The sequence below is a fragment of the Danio aesculapii genome, chromosome 1, assembly GCF_903798145.1.
Source record: "Danio aesculapii chromosome 1, fDanAes4.1, whole genome shotgun sequence".
Classification (NCBI taxonomy): Eukaryota; Metazoa; Chordata; class Actinopteri; order Cypriniformes; family Danionidae; genus Danio; species Danio aesculapii.
The window spans coordinates 50,739,764-50,752,876 of record NC_079435.1 but is presented as its reverse complement, the minus strand read 5'-3'; the positions used below and the strand labels follow the sequence as shown (position 1 = coordinate 50,752,876).

General features: G+C 34.3%; 1 protein-coding gene across 1 annotated transcript in view; it reads left to right on the top strand.

The window, feature by feature from the left end:
* dachb (dachshund b) overlaps positions 1-9,673 on the top strand; it is a 51,679-nt gene extending 42,006 nt beyond the window's left edge. Inside the window, exons 3-4 of the mRNA XM_056453709.1 lie at positions 9,288-9,413; positions 9,642-9,673. Coding sequence (XP_056309684.1) covers positions 9,288-9,413; positions 9,642-9,673 — 158 coding nt within the window. The remainder of the gene's footprint in view (positions 1-9,287; positions 9,414-9,641) is intronic.
* Positions 9,674-13,113: the final 3,440 nt, after the last annotated feature.

Here is a 13,113-nt window from a genome sequence, read left to right as displayed (position 1 = left end):
AAAGAAACAAGAAAAAAATTATTAAAAGAATTAAAAAATTATTAAAAACAGATTAAAATGTTTTACTTCAGGTTTTAAAGGAATGAAAAAGAAAAGAAAGACATTGAGTGAGAATGAGCACAGTGCTCATTCAGTAAAAGCACAGCTAAACAGATGATTTGTTTAAGTTTTGATTTGAATGTGCCTAATGTTGGAGCACATCTGATCATTTCTAGAAGCTGATTCCAGCAGCGAGGGGCGTAGTAGCTAAAGGTGGATTCAGCCTGCTTTGACTGAACTCTTGGAAATTCTAGTTCATATGATCCTAAAGATCTGAGTGATCTGTTAGGTTTGTATTCAGTGAGCATATCTGTAATGTATTGAGGTCTAGGCCATTTAGTGATTTATTGACAAATAATAATATTTTAACATGTATTCTGAATGAACAGTGTAAAGACCTGAGGACAGGTGTGATGTGCTGATTTTCTGTTTCTGGTCAGAATCCTGGCAGCAGCGTTCTGGATGAGCTACAACTGTTTAACTGTCTTTTTGGGAAGACCAGTGAGGAGTCCCATTACAGTAATCCACCCTACTGGTGATAAAAGCATGAACAAGTTTCTTTAAATCCTCACCGGAAACAAATCAACTAATTCTTGCAATGTTTTTGAGATGATAGTACGCTGATTTAGTTACTGTACTGTTTTGACATGACTACTGAAACTCATATCTGACTCCAGAATCACACCAAGATTCTTGACCTTATTTTTTGTTGTTTGACCCTTAGAGCCAATGTACGCATTTACCTTGAGAACCTTATCTCTGTTCCCAAATGCAATGACCTTCAGTAGGTAAATAACGACAAGCAAACTCAGAGACCAAATGGGTTCCACTTTAAATTAAGTGTCCTTATCTTCTATGTACTTGCATCAAAGAATAAATACAATGTACTTACTATGTTTTAAAGTATTGCAGAACACTTCTGGTGCTCTTGAGGTGGGATAGGGACAGGTTTGGTGGTATGGGTAGGTTTAAGGGTGGGTTAAGGTGTTGTTGTAATGTTGAATGCCAGAAAAACAAATCTCACACTTGTTTATATGGTAGCATCCTGCCTGAAGCTTTAAAAACAGGTAAACTAATGTCAAAAATCTTGACAGATTGTGTGCTTGATTAACACAATACATACTTTTTTTAGATTATATATATATATTTATATATATATATATATATATATATATATATATATATATATATATATATATATATATATATATATGTTTAAGATCAATGTATAAATTGGAACAATTTAAAATCCACCATAACATTTTTATGTGTTGTACACAGTGCTTCCCACACATAGACTTTACTTGGGTCAGGTATAATAACGGCCACCCAAGTATATTTTAGTGACACGTTTTTTTTTTACTATTATTACTATCTTTTAACACTTTTGTATCCGCTCAATATAACATCTGCAATCGATTAAGTAGTGGAAAATCTTCTCTCGTTTACCAGTTTCGTTCTGTGCCCGCGAGACCTGTCGACAATCGTGCAGACAGTATCATGTGCTCATCAGACCCACAGAAACGCACATTTAGGACCTAAATAATTCATCGAACCCAAGTTTCTAAATCTCGTAAAATGTCCAGCATTCAACTTTTGTTCTCTAAAGCTCGTATGCATTTTTGCATTACTCTTTTATGTAAGACCCCTTTCCTCCTGGTTTCACAGCTGACAACATACGCACAGCCACGATACCGAGAAAAAAAAGTAAACAACAGATTAATTCATCTAAACGACTCAGAAAATCTTTACTATATACACGGAGAGGATGAAATGCCATCTAAACTGGCTGCAAAATATATACAGCATTAGTAATGGTTAATCAACACATTTTAGAGATAATGTTTGTTTTTATGAACTTTTCTGTCATTTATTTCTCATTTGCTGATTATTTTATTAATTTGATGATGTTAATATATTACATACGCTATTTTATATACATATCTAAAATGCTTTGGCATTCAAGTCTTTGAACTTGAAAGAGAGAGAGAAGCAGATTTGACCTGTCAGTGGGTGCACATGGCTCCTGAATATCATAAAAGTATTGCTTTTTTTATTTATGTTTTTTTAACAGTGTTTTTTCCTTTAACCTATTAAATAAATACTTATAAATCAATAATAAAAATGAAATTATGTTTCGCTTGTCGCATATATAACTATTTATGTGATGTGGGTAAATGGTGTGTTTCAGTCTGGCTACCCCCCCAAGTATATTTCAAACCTGTGTGAAGCACTGGTTATACATTTTAGTTGTAATTTACTGTCTTGTTTATTAGCATTACAATATTTGGCTTTAATTTTTTATATTCATACATTTTTATTTAATTAATGTTTAGTATTTTTTTTTCTTTTCTTGATTTAGCTTTATTTGGCATTTGTTTAAGTAATTTCAACTTAAATTAGTTTATTTCAGCTCGACAGAAACATTTCTGATTTTCATTTAATTTAGCTGGGTTTTAATCTGAAGTTCACATTTCATTTTATTTCAGTTAAAAAAAGATATTTAATAGTTTTATTCAACAATGACAGTTTGATGACAATAACAATACCAGTTTAATTAGGCCTATGTAAAGTGTCAATTTAACAATAAAATAATGACCCCTGTTTTACTGAGGTCAGTGGTCCCTCCCATAAATATCATATGATTTAAATGCATGTTTTATTCATTAGCATATGTATATCGTGCCCAGTAATATCACTGTAGAAAGAATCCACACACACACACACACACACACACACACACACACACACACAGGGAGAGAGTTGTGGGGTCACCATGGCGGATGCGCTAGACTGTGCAGTGATGTGCTGCCGTGTTTGAGCTGTTACCGTGGAGATGTCACTTAGAATCTTGGCATCATCAAGTGCCAGATGTCAGGACTCGTCAGGAATGAGAGCAGGCCAGTTTGCTTTGATTTGCCAAGTGCTCAGTCATTGTTCTGGGCCATGACAGTACAGCAAAATACAAAACAAAACACACAAAAAAAGCACACAGTTGCACCATTTGAGTGAATCGGTAATTGTATTCTAACAGTGAGATACAACAGGACAGCAAACACAATGAAGATGCGACAGTAGTTTACTTTGTGTTTTTTTTAGGTTTACAGTATAAGAAAGAAAATTAGTTTCTTTAATAAAAGCAATTGGGATGCTTCTCAGGTTGTTCATCTCTGAACCAAAAGTCTCTTAAAGTGCCCCTGTTTTGCATTATAAAAGGTTATATTTAGGTTTTGGGGGTCTCCAACAACAGGCTGATATGCATGCAAGCTCAAAAGACACTTTCATAGCCTTATAATATGCATTTACTTTCACCTAATTATCCCAACGACCCCCATATGATTTGTTCAGCGATTCATTTGTTCCCAGACCCCTTCTTTGCTTGAGGCTAATCTGCTGTGATTGGCAGAGAGTATGTGAGAGCCCAATGCAGGAATGCAATAAAGAAATGCAGTTAAACATCAGCATATTACTCTACTCTTAACCCTAACCCCAAGTAATAACAACGATACACATTCAGTATTAATCCACACAGTGGCAAAAATTGAACTATTTTGAAATTGACCGCGCTGTGTGTGTGTAGGAACAGCTAATGGTGGCCATATCAAAGACAAATGGCAGAGTTCAGAAACGCATTTCAATCTGTTAAGGAAGGAGCATGCGTCACGTTTTCAACGGACACAATATGTGAACAGCCCCATAAAGGTTTAACCTGAGAGATACAGTAGAAGCACTTATCTATAATAGATAAGTGATTACAAGCCGTGTGGGGTGATTACAGCTTATAACACAGACTTAAACACATATTTTGCAAACTACAGAAAACAAGGCAACAATTTTAATTACACCTACATGTTATAGTCCGGAGGAAGAAGAAACTGGTCCATATGAACTGCAACAGTTACTGACAAAGTCCCATACATAACGGTTTCTGTTATTGTATCAAACATCAGAAAAATGACAGGAACAAACACAGCACTAGGTTTGCTATATTGTGGTGTTGTTGTGAAAATGTACTTTAACTCTTTATTTCCCACAACCGCATCTCCATCTGTCAGCGATCGTCATCTTTGTGTCATGATCAGTTCCATGATCCCCCAGCATTTCACTAGTGTCTGAAGGGAAAGGCACATTCACGTTTTACCGGATCTGGCACATCATATTTGACGTCGACCCATAGACGTCGACCCATTCAAGCACTCTGAGTGACTATTTCATTAAAGAATCAATAGTTTTAAACACTGTGCACTTTCAGATTTAACCCTCAGTTAGATGTTTTCATTCACTTCAAAAACCCATAATAGAGGCTCTTTAATAAACTCTTGTTTTTATTGAATGAGTATACTATCCACTTTAATATAGTAGTCCTCTATTTTTTTACTGAAAATCTAAACAAGTTTTCTGAAGTATGGGACAATGGATACACTGTAAAAAGTGTCTATCAAACTGACAAAAAATATGAAGTTAAACTATGAAAATGTAGTTAAAAGTGATTAATTTATTAAAATGAGTTATATGGACAGACATATTTGTTGTCTTGACTTTTTGTCATTACATTTCTTACAGTTTCTCTAGGTTTGAGAAGATCATCTAAGTATAATTGGATGTTGACATTCATTGGAGTCTTTTATCTTCCTTTTCTTTAATCTACAACCACTGCACATTAGCCTTGTTGGCATGTTTTGAATTTTTGGGATTGTTACTGGTTTAGGGCACTGACAGACAGCAGGTGGTGGTGCCAAAAGACTGAGAGGAGGAGAGGAATGAGATTCAGCATAGGGCTGCATGATTTTGGAAAAATCTGACATTGCCATATTTAGTTTTTCTGCTATATAATTGCAATATGCTGCTATATAATTGCAGATTGCTTAAATAGCTCTGTTTGGGGGGGGGGGGGGGGGGGGGGTTGGGGGGTGTCATTAATTTAGATTAATTGGGATGATTTTGTAGGGATGTGAATCATGTATATAAAAAATAATAAACACATTATTAATTTATTAAGCAAGCAGCAAAAATTACAATAGAGGAAAAAAAAAGAAAGGAAAACAAACAGTGCTTATAGTTTTCCAGAGAATCGAACAGTATTCAGGTACAGAAACTGAATAATTAAATGTAAAATAAAACTGTATGGTCTTCATTTTATTAATAATTCAGTAAAAATTTTTCTTCATTAAAGTTACAAATGTTGTACTTTCTTGAAATCGTTCTTTCTGTTATACTTTCTTTCTTGTACTTGAAATGTCTTTAAAGCACATGCAAATGATAAAGTTTCACTCTGTAATGGTTATACTTTACAATGACGCCACAAACTGTTGCCTCACAGCAAGAAGGTCACTGGTTCGGGCCTCGGCTGTCAGTTGGCAATTCTGTATGGAGTTTGCATGTTATTCCTGCGTTTATGTGGGTTTCCTCCGGGTGCTCTGGTTTCCCCCACAGTCCAAAGACATGCGGTACAGGTGAATTTGGTAGGCTAAATTGTCCATAGTGTATGTGTGTGAATGAGTGTGTGTGGATGTTTCCCAGAGATGGGTTGCGGCTGGAAGGGCATCCGCTGTGTAAATGCGCTGGATAAGTTGGCGGTTCATTCCACTGTGGCGATCCGGGACTAATAAAGGGACTCAGCCGAAAAGAAAATGAATAAATGAATTACAATCAGTACAATCAAGTGACTTCTGCAACATGAGATGTGATTGTTATTTGTATTATTAAGTGTTTATTTTATATTATTAAGTACTTTATTCATGTTTTTAAAAGCGCCAAAATGAATTTGTGCTGTTCAATGCATGCGCTGTAGGGATGCATGTCCTCACCAATGTCAAGAGCTACTGTACACCCTTGGTCCCTAGCACAGAGATGTCCAAGCTAGGGCCCGTGGGCCAAAGTTAGCCCATGGTAATCTTTGATTTAGCCCACCATCCAATCTGAGAGGAGAGGGAGAATGATTGGGATGCTTTAGAGATTTAATGCAACATTTTATTGGTTTGTTTTGCTGTTAAGCTACAAAAAGAGCTAACTGAAATTAAACGGTTCAATTGAAAAGCTGCAATTTAGTTTTAAATGTACATACTGTCACCCAACGGATAGAGGACAATGCAGAGACTTTGGTGAGCAAATCAAGTCAAAGGCAGATTCTCCTTGACCAATGTATTCAGCATTGAACTCTACTTTGTTATATGATTGTTTATGCTTTTATTGCCATAAGTTATCATTTAAAAAAGCTATACTGCATTAGTTAATACGATTCAAAGTGATTCATAATATAAATGAGGAAATTACCCATGTAAAATAGTTTAGTGTATTTATCTTTAGCCCACGGCTCTCAATGATATTTGGTTTTTGGCCCTTCATTCGAAAAAGATTGGGCACCCCTGCCCTAGCACGTGGTTTCAACTCACTGTTTCGAAGCATTGAAAAGCTCCCATCACTACTGTGACTTGTCGACTTTGTTTCCAATGTGCTATTAGATCTCAAGGAATAATATTTCCCCACCCAGATCAATCTCACTTCACATGAACGAGTAGTTTACGTAACTCAGCTCAAGTCTCAGAAGATTGCTTTTCCCATGACTCCACGCTGAAAATGCTCATGCAACAGCTGTACACTCCATTCAGACAGTCAGCATTTACACTGCGATGTTAAAGTCATGATCAGCCAAGCAGCCAGTGCTCTCTTGGGGAAATATGCGTCTCGTGTGTGTGTGTGTGTGTGTGTTAATGGGCAATTGTTTTTTCTCTTTCTCAGCATTCAGCTTTACCTGCACTTTTTTTGTTTTCCTTGTTGAGAGAAGATGGTGACCTTGTCAAATATGATACACTCTCACCCAAACAAATATGCAAAAACATACAGACACACACACACATACACCATCAACCATCAAACGCACAATAGACATGAGTCGTGCATTGAAATATCTGAACTATAATAAGAGAGGCAGCAATTTTGCCATCAATAACTGGTTCAGAGCATCGACCTTCTGTCACTAATCAATACATTTTTTGCCGTTTTTTTAATGGTATCCAAGGCGACCAAGGCCAGAGCTCTTCGACTGGCTAATTATGCTGACAGTGGGAGGAGTTTAAAGTGATTGATTGGCAGATGGCTATTTCTTGGGCGACTTCCATGATATGCTTGTATAAATAATGCAGTCCAGTTAACAGAGAGCTAATTCAGGTCCCTTATCTCAGAGTGACCCTGCAGTCGCTCTGACTAAAACCCTGACGATGACAACATCCATTCACTGTCGACAAAGGAATTTATTGCGGTAACTTTTAGTCTAATGCGCTTCATAAATAGCAGACCTCTTAGCTGCCTAAAACCTGAATATCATGGTATTTTCTTTAAAAAAAAGTTCATTTACTTTCAGTTTTTAAAAAGAAACAATGTATATATTATATTATATTATATTATATTATATTATATTATATTATATTATATTATATTATATTATAGTATATTATATTATATTATATTATATTATATTATATTATATTATATTATATTATATTATATTGTAGTCATGGAAAACATTAGGACACCTCTTCAAAATTCTTTTTATTTTTTTTTTTGGATTTATAATTTAGGTCATTTTGGTGTTTGACTAAAACTATTTTTGTTATTTTCCATAAACTAATGATGACAATTCTCCTAAAAGTTAAATAAAAATATTTAAAATGTTAAAAAAGGAGCATTTTTGCATAAAATAAAATAAAAATCAGATGATTACATACATTTTTAGGCAATAAAAGAGCAATATTTATACTTCAAAATGTTTAAGAGTGCAATTATTGGGGAAATAAGTCTACTTTTAAATCACAACAAATTTTGACCAATTCAGTAGTAAAGTGTTTTTGCCGATAGCTTTAAACACATATAACTTTGTTAAGCAAATTTATATCTGTAATATCTGTACACTGTAAAACCCATCAGTCAACTTTATCATGAGTGTTATTATGAGTCATGAGAAATGAGTGTAATTTGAAAAGGGTTTTGAACTCAGTGTTGAAGGTAACGAGTTAATTAAATACCTCATTACTTCAACTTAAATGGAGTAAGTTCACAGTACTCATATATATTAGTTTTTTTAACTCAAATAGTTTGTTGCAATCGGTTTCCTCAAACGGTTTGAGTTGCTTTAACTTAATGGGTTTTACAGTACTCAGTTGGTTCGAGTTCTCTTTATAAGTTGAGTTTTACTGTACTCAAATTACTTTGTTTACTCAAATGGTTTGGATGGTTTGAGTTACCTTAACTTTTTGGGTTTTACAGTATATCTATCTATGAAATATAAAGATTTGAGTTTATTATAGCGTATTTTGTGATATTGAGATCTCTGTAGAATCTGTTAAGGAGATATATGTGAGTGTTTTTATTAAAAGACCAATATTTACACTTCAAATGGTTAAGAGAGTAATATTTGAGGAAATATTTTAAATCACTTCAAAAAAATATTAATGACCAATGGTAAAGTGTTTCCCCATAGCTTTACACATGAGTGCTTTCACACATAGACGTTCTTTTTTCGGAACATGGTGCGCTGGCCCTGTTAGCTCGGTTCGTTTGGCATATGTGAACAGCGAAATCGCGCTCTGATCCGCGCCAAAACAATCGTCCAAGACCGCCTGAATGAGATGATCTGGGCACGGTTGAAATTAATTCTGGAGAAGATTGATTGTAGTGGGAAAGCAATACGATCCAACGAACCAAGCTATATCACAGTGTATTATGGATATCTATACGGCTATGAATGAGAATTATGTGTAGGGTGGGATGTCCTCATTCCTACCAGTAAATGTGCGTTTCATGTTGACTACGAAAGTGAAAGCATGCTAAAATATTAACAAGGGCTGTTTATCCGTTAGGAAAATTGACCGAAAATTGGATGTCTGGCCAATGTGACGAGAGTTTACTGACACGTGACTTGTTTTACCTATTTTGTCCATTTAGAAACTTTTCTGTGTGAAAGCGAACTGGACCAAGAACAAAATGCAACAACTTGAATCCCTGTTTCAGAACAAAACAATCGACCTGCAGCTGTAAAAGCACCCTATAGTTAAGCACATTTGGCAAAAAAAAAAAAAAGAGTAAATAGCTCATTTCAAGACTGACTTGTCTACTGAAAAACAGCAAAAAAAAAAAAAAAAAAATCAAACCTTATTTTGAGATATTGAGATCTAGAATCTGTTGAGAAGATTACTTGAGAAACATCCTTTTTGAGCTATTAAACAGCATTATTCTTCTTGACTGCATTGCAGGTTTAACAACAGCTGCTATGGCTGAAGCTCTGAAGATACAGAAGATGAAGATGATGATGAATCTACACAAAACTCACAACGGCTCCGAATTCGATTCAGATGAGCTGAACTCTAACGCAGGCACAGGTAGGGCTTGCACTGTTTGTTTGTTAACCTGTATTTGTGTTCCTGTAAAGCTGCTTGTTTAAACTGCAGTAGATGCACAAGACAGATGGTCCTGCAATAGTAAACTGGGCTTTTGGGCGAGTTGAGCCCCAGCACAGAGCTCGCTCAGGGGGCCCATGTTGAAGGGCTGTGCTCGGTTTACAGAGACTAATGGTGACATTAATGACTGCTGCCTGACTGTGCATTTAGAGAAGGCCAACAACAGACAGGAGAAGAGTTAATCGTACACCAGCCTTAGAGATGAAACAAGACATTTGCTGGAGAGGTGCATGTTTGTGCGCATATATACAGTACAAGGACAGAACAAAAGTAGCAAATAAGATCTAAATGTGTCCAAGTTAATTGGCATTCATTCATCAAAAGCATTTACGTTAAATTCAATTATTCATAAAAGTGAAGTAATTTTTTTTTTAATGAATTTTAGTTAAATCAGGTTAAGCTTTCTACTTTGAATTTTAGCTTCATCTACAAAATGGAAGGCCAAATGTTTGATTATTATTTAAAGAATTTAACAAAACAAATTCTGAACTTATTTGTTACAAATTGTATTAAAACCATTATATTTTTAAATATTATTGCTAATTAAAAATAAAAGTTTTCTTTAAAAAAAAAAAAAAAAAAAAAGCCGAAATAAAACAAATAAGACTTTCTCCAGAAGAAAAAATATTATCAGACATACTGTGAAAATTTCCTTGCTCTGTTAAACATCATTTGGGAAATATTTAAAGAAGATTTTCATCATGATCATTCATAAATCATTCTAATTCAGTTCTGCAAAATTAGTTATGTTAGAGCATTTATGTTTAATTATTCAGAATTTTTTTTATTATTATTTCATTTCCAAGCTTTCTAATTAAAATAAAACGAAACGGAAGAAAAAATATTTAAACCTCCGACATAAATAAAGTGTGTATATATATATATATATATATATATATATATATATATATATATATATATATATATATATATATATATATATATATATATATATATATATATATATATGAATTATAGAATTTATATATATGAATTATAGAATGTATATAATTATATTATATAATTATATTTTTAAAGAATTTTGCTAATAAATGCTGTATTTTTTGATAAATTTAACTGAAACTGTTAGATTTTTTTTTTTAAGTTTTCTTAAAAAAATATTGCAATATTAATATTATTTATATCTGTGATGAGTAAAATTTTCAGCATAATCATTCATCAATTTAGTGCTGTAAAAATTAGTAATGTTAAAAATGGTTGTGCTATTGTGGAAAAAATATACTGATTAATTAAAATGTGTGTGTATATATATATATATATATATATATATGTATATATTTTTTCTTATTTGTTTTATTTTGACTAGAATAAAAGCCGTTTTTAATTTTTTAAGGTCAAAATTATTAGCCCCTTTAAGCTATATTTTTTCAATTGTCTACAGAACAAACCATCTTTAAACTTGCTAAATTACCCTAACCTGCCTAGTTAACCTAATTACCCTAGTTAAGCCTTTAAATGTCACTTTAAGCTGTATAGAAGTGGCTTGAAAAATATCTAGTCGAATATTATGTACTGTCATCATGGCAAAGATAAAATAAATCAGTTATTAGAGATGAGTTATTAAAACTATTATGCTTAGAAATGTGTTGAAAAATCTTCTCTCCGTTAAACAGAAATTGTGGAAAAAATAAACAGGGGGGCTACTAATTCAGGGGGCTAACAATTTCATAATAACTTCAACTGTATATAAATATCTATTCAATTCAATTCACCTTTATTTGTATAGCGCTTATACAATGTAGATTGTGTCAAAGCAGCTTCACATAAAAGGTAACAGTAAATAGGAACAGTGTAGTTCAGTTTGTAGTGTTTAAGTTCAGTTCTATTACAAATTTTACTATATTACTATATCTAATACAAATCTTTTTTTAAATATCATATTGTCTTTACAGTTTTGAATTTACAGTATTCTTGATCCTATTAGTCTTGCTGAAAAACTTGTGTATATAAGCAATATTGCACTTCTTTCAGTGTTTGTTGGAAGCACCTCCTGCTAGACAGATTTTTTAGCATCACATGAAATCTGGAGTCTTCAAACAGATCGGCAACATACTAACTGTGGCTAAAACTAACACAGATAATGTGCACTTCAAAGGCCACCCTCACAAGTGTTCATGAGGAAAAGAGCGCAGCGTTCCTAGTGCGAACAGCTGTGGACGAGCAGAATTTAGGAGAGAAGAAAAAAAAAAGAGAGGCCTTCATCAGAAAGATGGACCGCAGTCAAGGAAAATCAGCATCAAGGATGACATCAGAAGAGAGCAGGGAGACAGTGAGAGATACTTTTTTCTCCTGCGTTGACAAGTTGAAAGAAAAATTCCATGCATTATTTAACAAGATGGCCGAAGCCTGTCATACGGGTGATTGCCTGCGTTAACAGAAACAGGTGTGCGGACGGGTGTATGTTAGCACATGTGCGCTTGTTTTCACGTTTAGCAGGGAAGTCGTGTCTAGTGTAACGCACACATTATATCTCTCTCTCTCTCTCTGTGTGTGTGTGTGTGTGAGCATATGGTCAGCAGTTTTGGATCTTCACCCATCCACCCTGTTTCTCTCTCATCTCATCTGTTTGAAGTTGCCCTCATTTTGAAGATGCTGTTTTTTTTGTGTGTGTGTGTGTTTTGGTGGAAGCGGACATGTAGAAACACACACAACTCTTCTTGTTGACTTTTAAAGCATTTGATCAAACAGTCTAGACAAGCTGACCATCTGGTGTTTATTAATTACTTGGATACTAATTACTGTAATTAATTACTGGCTAAAAATACTCAAAAGCGAGCCTCAATAGCCCTTTTCATGAGGAGACTTTTCATTGTATTGACCTTGTCGCTGTGGCTCTTTTTTTTTCTCCACAGTCAATGGAAGAGCAGCATTTTTGCGCAAAAGCCTTGTGCACGTTTTGTTGTTTCTTGCTTGTTTGGTTTTCAACAAGTTCAAGGTGAAAAGTGAAAGGGTTTTTGTTTTTTTTTCACTTTCGCCAATTGGTTAAGTTATTTCCTGTCGCCACTAGCTTGCATGGTTCGGGATCTGTAGAGCTGCGCATCGATGGATTGCTCTTCAGTGTTTGGACTCTCAGTAGTGACTATTAAACCACACTGAACTGAACTAAACTGAAAGTCTGAAAATTGAACTGACACTGTTTCTATTTACTATGATCTTTTATGTGAAGCTGCTTTGACACAATCTACATTGTAAAAGTGCTATACAAATAAAGGTGAATTGAATTAAATTGAATTGAATTGAATTGAAAGAGGGAAGGGTTTGCATGAAAACAGGTTCATTTCAGTGCATGCACATGCTGGCACAGATGCAGGGGAGACAGACAGTAACTACGTTTACATGGACATCAGTCATTGAATTATTTGCCTTAATCTGAATAAAGCAATAATATGATTAAGGTGTTTACATAAGTTGCTTTATGATTGTTCCTTTCATGATCCCGTTTTACATGTTATAACACAATACAATTAACGTCATCGTGTCACAACGCTATCCACATTTCCTCCGGAGTTTCATGTAATTTCGGGTGTTTCATTCTTAATTTGTGGACTTTAACTGCAGTTTGGCACTTTCACTTTCATTCAGGAACATTTCATGCATGCCC